Source organism: Salmo trutta, chromosome 24 (assembly GCF_901001165.1).
Source record: "Salmo trutta chromosome 24, fSalTru1.1, whole genome shotgun sequence".
In the NCBI taxonomy this organism is placed as follows: Eukaryota; Metazoa; Chordata; class Actinopteri; order Salmoniformes; family Salmonidae; genus Salmo; species Salmo trutta.
Genome location: NC_042980.1, coordinates 14,335,835 through 14,350,885, shown reverse-complemented (window position 1 = coordinate 14,350,885; position 15,051 = coordinate 14,335,835). Strand labels below are relative to the sequence as shown.

The following is a 15,051-nucleotide window of genomic DNA, read 5'->3' as shown; positions in this document are numbered from 1 at the left end:
TTCATCTGTTTTTCGATGTAGGCTACAATAAATATATTATCAATAACGATATTTATAGACAAGTAGGCTATTTTGACCAAAGTTGTAATGTCTTCTTTTCTTCAGAATTTTAAGATGAAAGCGCAACATTTATCTTACGTTTTTTGGTAAAGAAACAGTGAAATTCAAAGTCAGTGCGTAAAGGTTGAAACAAAATCCACAAGGTGGCAGTAATGAATCATCAATGATTCCTCCCAGAACTCCACACAAATGAAGTGGGCCACTCCGCAAATACTTCACGAATCTAATAATAAACCAACACATTAATCAGATTTGCTACATACCAAAGCTACATGGGTGCAATGGAACGGAACAAGAATAGGCCCAGTGCGCAAGAATAAGATTCGAAGGAACAAGCTATTCATAGACTCGTCTATAGACTACAGGTTTAATCCTTCAATCAATTAAAATATAAATTCGTCATCATAAATTATCATCCATATAAATACTGGGCACATGGAATTTTAATCTTCATCTAGTATCTTGCATATTCAATAAATTAGGTCAAAGTATTATGTTTGGCTGTAAGGTCAATAAGTAAAGCCATTCAACATTTCGGACTCTGAAGCCTCGTTTATACCTGGTTCTAATATGTGTCCTATGTCCTGATCTTGGCCATATTCTGATTGTGCTCACATTTTCAGACATGTGTCTACACATCACAGGAGGTTGGTGGCACCTTAATTGGGGAGGTTGGGCTCATGGTAATGGCTGGAGCAGAATGAGTGGAAGGGTATCAAAGAAACCATGTGTTTGATGCCATTCTATTCGCTCTGTTCAGGACATTATTATGAGCCCTCAGCAGCCTCCTGTGCTACACATGTTATTAAAATGTGTCTCTTATCCGTCCACTGTGTCCACATTGTGACCAGATGTTCTGGTCCCTCCCTGTATGCAAGTTATTTGACAGGAGGTATGCAGAGGCCAAATTGAGGTCCATTACACATTGGCGTGCACCTCGCAAATTTTTGCTCCGTTTTGCGCCATATAGCTCCACATTGACATGGTTGGTTGACCGTAGGTGGGGGCGGGAGGTCCCGTATAAATACAAACACACTTCCTTGACAACTTCCTTCCGAACAGCTCTGCTCAACAGCTCTGCGCTGCTCCGCGAAGCGCAAGAAGCATGAATGCCCTGACTTCTGCAGAAGCCTAGCACCGTAAATGCTGCACGGCCAATGCAGACGTCAGACCACGCAGCGCCTTTTAGCCCACTTGAGCTCATGTGACCTCAGCGGACCTTGGCTGTCCTTCTATGGAGCTTTCAGCACCTGGACAGCTCCTCCAACGGTTTCCCGTTGACGATGGCAGACCTGTTATGGCAAACACTATTTGGGCTATTTTTCAAGTCATTGTGATAGGCAACATACTGCCAATGTGATCCTGAATATCCCAATGTATCATGTTTGTGATTAATCTGTTTTGATAAATTTATCATAATTAATCAAGTGGCAGTCGTTAAAAATCCGACGTCAGATCTTCATTGACATCCAAAGGAAAGTGAAGGATGCAGCCGTCTTTATCGCGTTGCATAGAGCTTATTAACAGCAGTCTCCAGGAGATGGCGCTTCCTCCTACCACTGAAACCAGATAAACCTCAAACCCCAGTGTTGAAACCACCTTGAAACTATTATAACCACGGAGATATTGCCCACAGAATGCCGAGGGAAACACTATTGTAAAGCATTTAAGGGGAACGTGAGCATTAAAAACACATCTGGGCAGTACCGTTCATAAATGAGTCTCTATTATTGATAATGTCGTCACTCACCAAATGCTAGACTAGGCCTATTGGAGAAAAGGCTCAACGTTGATAACAAAATGTATGTTCCGTTTCATTGAAAAAACGGTTGAAGCAGTGGAGAGGTTTGGACATCAGGTTAGAGCCCCCATGGTCATAGAGTCAAACGACCATGACGTCTAACAACTGCAAAGCAGAATTGCGCTGGCCTGGGTTGATGGATCTACTATTACCTGGATGAAAGACCAGGTGGTACTGGAAGTGTCTGAGGTCCTAGAGGGCTTCTTCCCCCTGAAGGAGACCCCAATGCCCTTGGGTAGTGACAGGGACACTTCCCTGTAAAGTGTGCTGTCTTTCAGTTGAGACGCCCTGACTCGGTATGGTCACTCAAGCTAAACGTAACAGGTCTGCGTTAACCCAGCTGGCTAAGGCATATGTGATGCTGTGCCTTGTTTGTGATGAGATGCAAGACACATTTTGAATGATTTTTTTTCCTACTTGAACCTCGTACTATCACGGTCATCTATCCCCTTGTTTTTAATCGATGATGCACTTTTCACCTCCAGCCCAGTCACTAAGCAAGTAGCACCACGACACTGCCGCCATCTTTACTTGAGCGCTTCACTGTTTCTGAATGTGGAAGTAGGATCCTTCTCTCTCTCGTCTTCCTCTGAAGGAGCAGCTGTCAGAGGATTCCCCTTAGCTGCATCAACTTCTTTGCCACAGCAATCATTCATGTCTTCGCTCTGCTAATGTGGCATCCTTTGGATCGAGAAGAAGCCATAAACGATTTGGACGTACACGCTGATGTTGGCATAATGGTACATCCAAGCATTTTACACATTTCAAACCAGAGTCACAAAATATGTTGTGTTGATATAACCATGATTCTCAAGGTTATGTTTTATTCATAGGACTCTGAATGTGTAGGTCTTTGTGAAGAATAAAACCATTACATCCATCTGGGGAAAAAAAGGTTATGCTAGGTTATATACATTTATTGATATACAGTGCCTTCATAAAGTATTCACCCCTTGACTTTGTCCACATTTTGCTGTGTTACAGCCTGAATTTAAAATTGATTAATTTGAGATTTTGTGTCACTGGCCTACACACAATACCCCATAATGTAAAAGTTATGAATTAAAATAAGTATTCAAACCCTTTTTTTTATGTCAAGCCTAGATAAGTTCAGGAGTAAAAATGTGTTTAACAAGTCACATAATAAGTTGCATTGACTCCCTCTGTGTGCAATAATCGTCTTTAACATGATTTTTTGAATGACTACTTCATCTCTGTACTCCACAGATACAATCATTATCTGTAAAGTCCACCAGTCGAGCAGTGAATTTCAAACACATATACAACCACAACGACCAGGGAGGTTTTCCAATGTCTCGCAAAGAAGGCCACCTATTGGCAGATGGGTAAAAATAAAAAATGAAGCATTGAATATCCATTTGAGCATGATGAAGTTATTAATTACACTTTGGATGGTGTATCAAAACACCCAGTCACTACAAAGATACAGGTGTCCTTCCTAACTCAGTTGCCGGAGAGGAAGGAAACCACTCAGGGATTTCACCATGAGGCCAATGGTGACTTTAAAACAGTTAATGGCTGTGATAGGAGAAAACTGAGGATGAATCAACAACATTGTAGTTACTCCACAATACTAACCTAAATGACAGAGTGAAAACAAAGAAGTCTGTAAGGAATAAAAATATTCCAAAACATGCATCCTGTTTGTAATAAGGCACTAAAGTAAAACTGTAAAAAATGATTGGGGCAAATCCAACACAACACATCACTGAGTACCACTATATATTGGTGGCTGCATCATGTTATGGCATGCTTGTCATTGGCAAGGACTAGGGAGTTTTTTTGTTGATAAAAAGAAACAGAATAGAGCTAAGCACAGGCAAAATCCTAGAGGAAAACCTGGTTCAGTCTGCTTTCCAACAGACCCTGAGAGACAAATTCACATTTCAGCAGGACAATAACTTAAAACACAAGGTTAAATGTACCCTGGAGTTGCTTACCAAGACGACATTGAATGTTCCTGAGTGGCCTAGTTACAGTTTTGACTTAAATCATCTTGAAAATCTATGGCTGGACTTGAAAATGGCTATCTAACAATGATCAACAACCAACTTCACAGAGCTTGAAGAATTGTAAAAAGAATAGTGTGCAAATACTGTACAATCCAGGTATGCAAAGCTCTTAGAGACTTACCCAGAAAGACTCACAGCTGTAATCACTGCCAAAGGTGATTCTAACATGTATTGACTCAGGGGTGTGAATACTTATGTAAATGAGATATTTCTGTATTTCTTTTTCAATAAATTAGCAAACATTTCTACATATTTTCACTTTGCCATTATGGGGTATTGTGTGTAGATGGGTGAGAAAAAAATCTATGTAATCCATTTTGAATTCAGGCTTCAACAACAAAATGTTGAATAACTCAGGGGGGTATGAATACTTTCTGAAGGCACTGTATGTACCATGCAATTGATATGTTTTGATGTGAGACAATGTCACGTACTGACTTTTTTAGATCCCTTTTCATCAAAATGGCATGAAATTCTCTCTCCATCATACTTTTTTTCCCTATCCTACTAGAATATGTCAAAGTTAGAATCCAATTTAAGAATTTTGCACGGTTAAACACCCTGCACCCTCTTTCCTTAAAAGCCAATTAAAATATGCAAAAACACAATCCTTTAATTTTCTTATATCCTTTAATTTTCTTATAAAAATGTAAATGACTCCAAAAAAGCTAGTTAAAATCTGAGGAATTATGATCCAACAATCAAAAAGAAACCTTTATTTCTTTATTGAGTTAAAAGCAATTGGATAGTGGAGTAAAGATCGAAAGAAGCTCCTTAGGGGAATAAATAAGGCATCATGGTGACATCCATGTGTTAGAACTAAAAAGTACCACGACTGAAGACATTGTCACTGAAATGTTTAGTAAATGGATCGGTCTAATACACCATTGTATTGTATTGCACATGGCCTATTAGTAATTCACTTATTTACATTTACATTTAAGTCATTTAGCAGACGCTCTTATCCAGAGCGACTTACAAACTTATCCACCTGCAACGTTGATATCCGATGTTCAACATTGAATTTTGGGGATACTATGGATTATTTAAGATTTTCAGTGTTTTTAATATTGGTAAACGGCTGGGCTAGATGTTAGTGGAATTAAGATATTATTAATTCTAGATATTAGTGGAATTAAGTAAATCTCATGTGGCTTTACTATGGTTGGTGTTTTACAGTATAAGACGTTGCTACATTACACCTCAATGAGGACTACATTTCATCTTTGCAAGCACAACCTAATCAATGATAAGTCAACAGTTATCAAGATAACTTGTTCAATAACATGCTGATTAGAGATAAGGGAGAAAGTAGGCTCTATCTATCCAATGCCCCATGGCTTTACAGTCGGTCCCTCTGTTGGGTTATGACAGAGATCCAGGTGTTCACGGTGAAACCCTGAAAATTACCCCTTATATGTTTACATTACATTACAGGTCATGTGTACATGTTCATAGCCACTTGTTAAAATAGTTGGAAGTTAAGTGTTGTGTCTTTTCACTTATTTCAACCTCAGCCTTGGCTCAGCTTCCTGTCATAGTAGACTCATGGTGGGTCCCTGTGGTACAAAACTTGTCTAGTAGGTCTATGTCATAATACAAAAGGGTGGCAACCTCTTCTCTACAAAACAATTGCTCCCGACAGACTCAGAATTGCCCATAAGGATTTGGTGTTCCTCTTTCTGCTGCTGTCCTAATTAATGGGTCATGCGTTCAATATAGCTCAAGTTCAGAAGCAAGTACCACACTTAACTCCTCCCCCTAACCAATCACTGCATATATACATCGACATCTACCTGTCACTCATGTCTTCCTGGTTCCTGCACCCCACCTCACATCATCTCTCTGTTTTACAGGCCCTCAGGAGGTGTATTGCGTCACCATCATGAGGAGACTCCACCAGTCTCCACCACACTCCACACTCTGAGCTATCCCACCAAGACCAAAGCTACTACTACTACTAGGATATCAGACACATGTATAGTTACATAGGGTGAAGAACACTTTTTTTAGGGTGTTTTGGAGACCAGTACTTCCTACCTCCCATCCTATCACCAGGGGTCTGGCACAACTGATCCATTCCACCTCCAGCTGATATGATGCCCATGGTCAGATCCCCAAGACCTGTTAACAAAACAAGATAGGGCCCTCAAACTCAACTCTAGACCTCCAAGTCATTTCCACTGCATATATATGTTCATTGTTCCCCTCTAATCAGGGACTGATTCAGAGCTAGGACACCAAGTGAGTGCAATTCATTATCAGGTAGAACAGAAAACCAGCAGGCTCCATGATCTCATCGGATCGTAGAGTTGAATCTCTCTGCAATAAGGCAATACGATTAGCAATAAGATTAGCACTCCCTTAATGACATTTTACAAGCAACTGCACTGATGTAAATGTATACCTCTATATGTCAGGTGATGTCAAGAGATACAGAACATCCAAACAACATGATTAACTATTTGATCAAATCTAAAGATGTGTTATAATTGTACAAAGAATCATCTTAAGTATTGGACGTTAATAACTCTATGGACAACCAGACAGACTCTAATAGTCTATTCTAACAATACAACTGAACTTACTGGAGTGAGTAGGCTTTGTATTTACAGCCATACAGTAAAAAAAACACCCACAAACCTAGTGTAGCAGGAAGATTGGAATGTTGTGACCCAAAAGGTTGAGAGTTCAAATCCCAGGTGAGGACATGCTGAATATCAATAACTGTGTAAATAAACAAGCACAATGTAATCATGTATGCCAATATGTAAGTTAAAAATAATGTATATTAAAAGCACTGTGTGTGCGTAACTAGTTCCACCTTTTTTTAGGCCAAATAATCATTTCTAGTTGAATGAACATATGAGACATTTGTGCAAACAATTTTAAGTCGACTGAAATTTTGCCTGCGTTTTCTCATGTTGGAGCTAAGTTTGGGCCAACTAAAAATGTTAAGTTCAGGTAACACTTTGACCAAAAAGTTGAGTAAACAAAAAAAAGGATGTCAAATCAAATGAATTTATAAAGCCCCTTTTACATCAGCAGCTGTCACAAAGCGCTTATACAGAAACACAACCTAAAACCAGTTACTTAATAATATTTAGTTGAAACAACTAGATCTTTATTTTTTACAGTGCGTGCATGCACCCCCCGCCCCCCCAACAATCTCTATAATTCCACAGTTATTATAATCATGGCTATCTTGGACGTTTAAAGCCAATCAGTGGCTAACAAAGCCTTTGTCTGCCATTAGGAGCCTCCGCAGATGTGTTCAGCGCATCCTTAGTACTCATCGCTTCATAATAGGATAATGAAATTCGGATCAAGACTTAAAAGTTCAAATGGTGAAGACTCCTTTCTATGATCACCACCGATGTATTTGGTTCACCATACCCCCCTCCTCTTCCCTCCCCTCGTTTGTGTCATGAATGTACTGTAGATGATGACTATTGTTTGTCCGTGGAATGTGGAGGAGTCCTGTGGGACAGCTGGATGAAGCACTCAATCTCATTAAGTGTTTAGATATGAATTTTCTCAAGTACTGAGTTTTAAGGTCCCTATTCAATCAAACACTGGGTTACTGGATCTCAGGCATAGGCCAAGTTGAAAAACCTCAAAAAGCTTGTGGCGCTAGAAAATCCATTTGCATTCATGTGTCCAACATTTCAATGTTTACAGGATGATTTAAGTAGAAACTTATTTAGACTGCATATTATTTCAAACATGCTCTGTAGCTGCAGGGAAAAGGCCGGCTGTTTTAACTGATCCCAAAACCTGGTCACTGCATTGGTTTCAGTAGGGCCTCAAGCCCGGAGTTCATATGACAGAGGTCCGTCGTGACTCAGAGTTTTTTCTGATATGTCAAGGTTTATGGGCTTGGAGCTGTGCTTCACTGTTCTCAGAGGCGCCCTGCAATGGCTTCTTGTTTTTTTTTGCGACAATATTTATGATTGTTTGGTGATACAGTACCTACAGTATAATCAATGCATTACTTTAGTTTCGATTTTGAACTTAAATACGTGTGAGACTTCCAAGTAAACTCAATGTGTTTCTCTAAAGAAATCCACAGCAGAAGAGAAGCCTTAAGAACAATATGGTGCTCATAACACCTCCATTTAAATATAAAATTCCTCTTCAGATCAACCGTTTCACTGTAAAATGGTACCATTTCAATATCATCTCTGCTGTAGCCCAATAAGTTATGGACAATATACTGACTGGTTATTTCACACAGTATTTCTCATGTACTGGGTTGGGAACAACTGGTGGATATAAATTCCTACTGGGTCTCAGGAAAAGCACTGGTCTTGGGCAATAATTATTCTGTTCATCTGGAGGGTCACAGAAAATGTAAAACTTTAGGTGACATTTTTTTAAAGCATTTTTTTCTTCTTGACATAACAGACACAAGAAGAAGCTAACTAGCTCGTATGTGCTGAAAACCATATATGCTGTTGAACACAACTATGTTCATTATGTCATAACAATTGAACATACATAAGCTAACTTTTCATTTTAGTTGTAGTTGGACACCTTATCTGCAGAGATAGTAGGATTCAAGCTGATTTAGTGCTGACATGATCATGTAGGCTGATGCACACTGCTGTATGTGATGTTTATGACCAGTCTCATTATCACAAATAATAACTTAGAGAACCTACGGTTTTACAAGCTCTACGTGCCAACATCACTGATCAAGGTCAGGATAAAATCCTTAGGCAGGTGCAACTTCATTTTGTCTTGAGTTTGAAAACCATATTTGTCTAAATGAATCTTCCACATTTCATTCATGTGGTTTTCCATGTTACTTGAAATTGACTGTTTTATATTTACATACTCCTTCAAATGATAAATGTCATGTTGCTAGTGGATGCCGATGCTAAAATTCCATGATTCACTCGTTTATCATCGGTTTGGCCAACTTCTCAGTCACAATTATGGCATACAACTTCTCCTAATATTAATATCGATTCTCAGTCTAAGCAGCAGCACTGGGGGAATGTTCCGGACTATGGTAAACTATGGTAAAATAGGGTGGATCAAAGTGCAAGTCCTCACACAGGTAACTGTATAGTGTGTGTAGCAATATAAAGTTTGCTTTGACTATATATCTTTGTCATGACTACAACACAAAACATATTGAAACAGCATGGAAGTTGTAGGATATATATATTTCCTTTCAGATAATATGTGAGGAAAAATTAAATGAGACTAATTCTGATATGGGACATTTGTATATGTTTTATTCTCACACAGTATTTGGGTCATATCAACAATAGCATATCTTTTCAAGAGCATGCTAAAACACCCCACATGGAGCGAAAACGGACACTTTCATTCAACAAAAGCTATTAAATATTATTTACAAGAAAGTGAAATCTTCCACCGAAGACAATGATCCAAACACAAGCTGAAACTTGTCTTTCTTGATATGGTATATAGACAATGCCCATCGGGGTATTAAAGTAAGTTCTCCAGGATCCCATGATAACTTTGAGACAGATGTCATATATACAACAACAACAAAAATCATCCTAAACAGACCTGCAATGTTAGAGAAATAGTTTTTCAGTACCTAAGAAAAAACAAAGTAACCAAAAATAATGGAAATGTCAGTTTGTACTTCAACTAAGTAAAGGACTTATATTGCACTATCTTGATTATGATATCAAATGGACTCTAATGAATTCTACTACATGTTCCTCATATCTTCCCTTTTCACGTGATGATCAAACGTCTTCTCATGACACTTGTTTTTTTTGTTCTGGTGAGTTTTGACATGTTTTGCCAAATGGTCGCTCCTCATGAACCTCTTGCAACAGTCTGGACAAACAAAGCGCTTCTCCCCAGTATGAGTCCTCAGGTGTCTCTGCAGCTCATCAGACCTGGTGAAACTCTTGCCACAGAAAAGCCAGTTACAAACAAATGGACGCTCTCCCGAGTGCCACCTCAAGTGCGCTTTGAGATGGGAAGTTTTGCCATAAACTTTCCCGCACCCTGGTATGTGACAGATGTGCTGCTTTTTCTTGCCGGGCTCATCGTTTGAGGTGGAGGACTGACAGTTGGGACACCTGCATCTCCGGCATCTTCGGGCTGTTGCGAGGGGGGACTTGGTGTGAAGGAGGGCAGCGATTTGAGTCTGGTACTGCGCGAAGTCTGTATGCCCCATCACCAAGCCCCTCTGCAGTTGGAAACGGTGGTGGCCAAGGGATTGAGTGGTGATTGAGTGGTGATGACTGACGTGATTTCCCTGTTGGAGACTCCACCACGGAATGTCCTCCCCTGGGCTAGGGGACAACTGCCTCTGTTGCTGGTGCACAAGGCCAGAATGTCCCGTAACGAAACCTGGCATGGCAGTTGGCGCTGCGTAAGATACAGCAGGGACGTAGGTGGGTGGGCAAGAGGACTGTAACGACTGCATTGAGCACGGTAACATATTCACTGGAGAAAAGTCATAAGGATATGAAGGATCCGCTGGAGGGGTGAGAGGGAGCTCGTGGTGGGAAGTAAATGAACTTTGAATGTGGAGCTGGGATTTAGATGATAGTCCAAAAGTAGAATTGCTAGAGAGAGTGCTTTGAGGATTCCCCTCGTTACTCCAAGGATGAAAAATTCGCGACGGCGAGCCTAAAGTAGTCTCATAAGGAACCTGGAGGAAATCCGCCGGACTTGATCCGTGGTGGTGTCCGATCCGGTTACAAGTGGCAGCTAAGAGCGCCAGTGGAGAGTGCTTACAGTTTTCTGGAGAAGAGTTGGGAGTGCGGTCCTGCATATAAGTAAAACAAATAATGATTAATTATGTGTTGACTTGGCTCTAAACCAGAGTCGTAACTGTATTGAAAAACAAAATGACACTCCGGCAATTAAAACGACATTGATTTGCCTAATATTAGTTTTAATGCACTCTCACTCCAGCAAAATGACCACAATACAAACATATAGTTGTAACATAATCATTGAATCCGTTATTATTCGCCACATACAGTAAATCAAACAGCCACATTTCCGTTATTATACAATACGTTTTTAAAGATGAAACAGGTTCAGATTCGCATTATCCGCACACGCGTAATAACTAACAATACGCGCGGTCTAAACATTATTTTTTTTAAACTACCGTGTACATACAGTAATATTTCGAGAAGGACAAAATAAAACCACAACGAGAGCCAAAAGTTTTGAACAAACCTGAAGAAAAGCCTGGAGTGTTTCATTCCGCAGTACAGCCACTGCTGCCATGGTAAACGTCCTCTTTTATTTTTGTTAAAAACAGATCACAATATCAAAACTACTCGAGATAAATGTAAAAGCGTAGAAAAATGTCTTGACGTGGTAAAGTCTTCACTCTCAATACTTCCTCTCCTCGAGATATCCTTGGACTATCTGGAGAGTGAGGGATCACTTCTTAGAATTTGATAAGGACTTTGGTGGGCCGCCAGCCAGTCAGAAATAAGATTTATTACTTTGAAGTTTGCCGCTGCCCAATCATCAAAGAATAGCGGCTCTATGAGAGGGGAAAGCAAATCCTTTGAATCCACAAAGCTCCTATGGTGTGTTTGTTGGTCTGGATAAAAGAGCTGATTATTAGGGGGGATGGGAAGGGAGGAGATAAAGGCGGGACAATTAATGAAGTAATCACTATGTGGGAAATGTATATACACAAATAATTGGATTTTCTTGATCAAAGACCCCCATGCCGCCTGGAGACCCTGGTATTGGATGCTGTAGTCATCTGATCCTCTTTTTGTAATTAAGGATTTGTAGCACAACCCTATGTGACAATGTAACATTGTTATCTCTGGAGATCTCCTGGCGCATAGCTGTTTGATAACTTCAAGAGGAGTAGCTAATGAGAGCAAATCAAGTCTCAACACAAAGTTAATGTCGTTGGGGAAGTATTTACCTTTTTTCTAAATATAAATGAAATACTTTCTATATTATAACAAACAATTATGATGTTGATAACGTGTTTCCAATGGAACTAAAATGCTCCTGATAGTTTATTAATCAACACATGTCAACTGGCAGACTACAACATGTCTTGGAAGATGATTACAGTTTATACCCTGGCCTGCTTACAGACATGTCAATGTCAATATCACTTCACTTCTTTCATTCTTTGATAGTTAACCTCAAAAGCCCATAGTGGTGTCATTTGCGTTCTAGTGTGTAAAGTGTATTTTACGCACTAGTGGCAAAATTGGCTATCGGATAAGTTGAAAGTGATACAAGCAGTAGCCTAACAAGTATATCCCATAGGCTACTTTCAGTAACGAAATGCAACTGTTGTAGCACTTCACTTATTTAACTACCAGAGTATTAACCGTCATCTATTTAGATAGCCATCAATTGATCCAGGTGTCAAAAGTGGCAGATAGAGAGGGTGATGTCTTTATGTGTGTTTTCTAAAAAAGTTGTGCCAGTGTTAGAGACCTGGGAAGGAAGGAGGAGTTCCCATCCGCAAGAAAGTGGAAACAATTTTGAAACCCCCTGCCTGCATCTCTGCCTTGAGCTTGTTGGGCTTTCATGGCCAAGGACCAACCCGGTCTCAGATAATTTCGTATTATTCTGTACGTAAATCCGAGAAACTGTACAAAAAAATGCAACATGTAAAGTGTTGGTCCCATATTTCATGAGCTGAAATAAAAGATACCGGAAATTTCCCAGATGCACATGAAGCTTATTTCACTCAAATTTTGTGCACAAATTTGTTTACATCCCTGTTAGTGAGCATTTCTCTTTAGCCAAGATAATCCATCCACCTGACAGGTGTGGCATATCAAGAAGCTGATTAAACAGCATGATCATTACACATGTGCACATTGTGTTGGGGACAAGAAAAATGGCACTCTAAAATGTGCAGTTTTGTCACTTAACACAATGCTACAGTTGTCTCAAGTTAGGAGCGAGCGTGCATTTGGCATGCTGACTGCAGGAATGTCCACCGGAGCTGTTGCCAGAGAATTGAATGTTCATTTCTATACCAGAAGCCGCCTTCAACGTCGATTTAGAGAATTTGGCAGTACAACCGGTCTCACAACCGCAGACCATGTGTAACCACGCCAGCTCAGGACCTCCACATTCGGCTTCTTCACCTGCGGGATCATCTGAGACCAGCCACCCGAACAGCTGATGAAACTGTGGGTTTGCACAACCAAATAATTTCTGCTCAAACTGTCAGAAACGGTCTCAGGGAAGCTCATCTGCATGCTCGTCGTCCTCATCAGGGTCTTGTCCTGATTGCAGTTCGTCATCGTAACCGACTTCAGTAGGAAAATCCTCACCTGTACCAGGCAGATGGCAGACAGCGTTGATGTTGGTGGCAGTGGGGTGGCAGTGGGGTTATGGTATGGACAGGCATAAGCTAAGGACAACGAAGACAATTGCATTTTATCAATGGCAATTTGAATGCACAGAGATACCATGATGAGATCCTGAGGCCCATTGTCGAGGCATTCATCCACCGCCATCACCTTATGTTTCAGCATGATATTGCACAACCCCATGTCGCAAGGATCTGTACAAATTCCTGGAAGCTGAAAATGCTCCAGTTCTTCCATGGCCTGCATACTCACAAGACATGACACCCATTGAGCATGTTTGGGATGCTCTGGATTGACGTGTACGACAGTGTGTTCCAGTTCCCGCTAATTTCCAGCAACTTCGCACAGCCATTGAAGAGGAGTAGTACAACATTCCACAATCAACAGCCTAATCAACTCTACGCGAAGGACATGTGTCACGCTGCATGGGGCAAATGGTGGTCACATCACATACTGACTGGTTTTCTGATCCACGCTCATACCTTTAAAAGAAGTTATGTGACCAACAGATGCATATCTGTATTTCCAGTCATGTGAAATCCATAGATTAGGGCCTAATGAATTTATTTAAATTGACTGATTTCCTTATATGAACTATAACTCAGTAAAATCTTTGAAATCGTTGCATGTAGCGTTTTATATTTTTGTTCAGTGTAGTTTGATATGTTGCATTTCATATGGTATTGTCAGGGATTTCGTCGTCGTCAGACGATATGGCGAAATCATCGTCGGAAAAGGAGGACCAATATGCAGCAGAATTGTGAATGCTCATCTTGAAGTTTATTTAACTCAAAAAATGAACACAAAATAATAAACAACGTACTCACGATTTACTAGACAGTCCTGTTAGGCTCACACACGCTAAACAAGAAACAATCTCCCACAAATGACACACACACCTTAATATATGGGACTCTCAATCAAAGGCAAAGAGAAAACACCTGCCTTCAATTGTGAGTCCCAACCCCAATTAATCAACCATAGAAACACACTCACTAGACTACACATAGAAATACATAAACATAGACCATAAACCAAAAACCCGGAAATACTAAATCAAATGCCCTTTTACCAAAACACCACCCCGAACCACATAAAACAAATACCCTCTGCCACATCCTGACCAAACTACAATGACAATTAACCCTTATACTGGCCAGGACGTGACAGGTATGTATTCATTTGTGGATGTCCATATCCCATTTCGTATGATATGTTATGAATTACAATTCGTATTATATGTTATGAATTTGCAAAACGAGTTATGTTACAAATATGCAAAATGAGTTATATGTTACGAATTTGAAAAACATACAATATGTAACGATTTTACAAAACGTATGATATGTTACGAATTTGAAAAACGTGTTATATGTTACAAATTTGAAAAACATACCATTTGTAACGAATTTGCAAAATGTATGATATGTTACGATATTTTAACTAGGCTAGGTTTTAGGCGTTAGGGTTAAGTTTAGGAGTTAGGTTAAAGGGTTGAGGTTAGGATTAGCTAAAAGGGTTAAGGTTAGGGTTAGGTGAAGGGTTAAGTTTAGGGTTTGGGTTAGTTAACATAGTAAGTAGTTGCAAAGTAGTTAAAAAGTAGTAAGTAGTTGAAAAGTTGCTAATTAGCTAAAATTGTCTGTGATGTGATTCGAACTCGCAACTTTCCCCTAGTTGCTAATTAGCTAAATGCAAAAGTTGTCCGTGATGAGATTCTAACTTGCAACCTTTGGGTTGCTAGACCTTTGCCTTATAATCATCTGTTTTATGTAAACATACGAACCGTAACATATCATACTAAATGGAGTGTCTCGGTTTTATGTACAGAATA

The 15,051-nt window shown here is 39.9% G+C and overlaps 1 protein-coding gene across 1 annotated transcript; it reads right to left on the bottom strand.

Annotated features, from left to right (window-relative positions):
• Positions 1 to 9,119: 9,119 nt before the first annotated feature.
• sp5a (Sp5 transcription factor a) lies at positions 9,120 to 11,724 on the bottom strand. The gene is made up of 2 exons (XM_029711109.1): positions 11,086 to 11,724; positions 9,120 to 10,663 (listed from the first exon to the last, which is right to left on the bottom strand). The coding sequence occupies exons 1-2, from the start codon at positions 11,134 to 11,136 to the stop codon at positions 9,590 to 9,592; spliced, it is 1,125 nt and encodes a 374-aa protein (XP_029566969.1). The 5' UTR covers positions 11,137 to 11,724; the 3' UTR covers positions 9,120 to 9,589.
• Between the last annotated feature and the right edge of the window lie 3,327 nt (positions 11,725 to 15,051).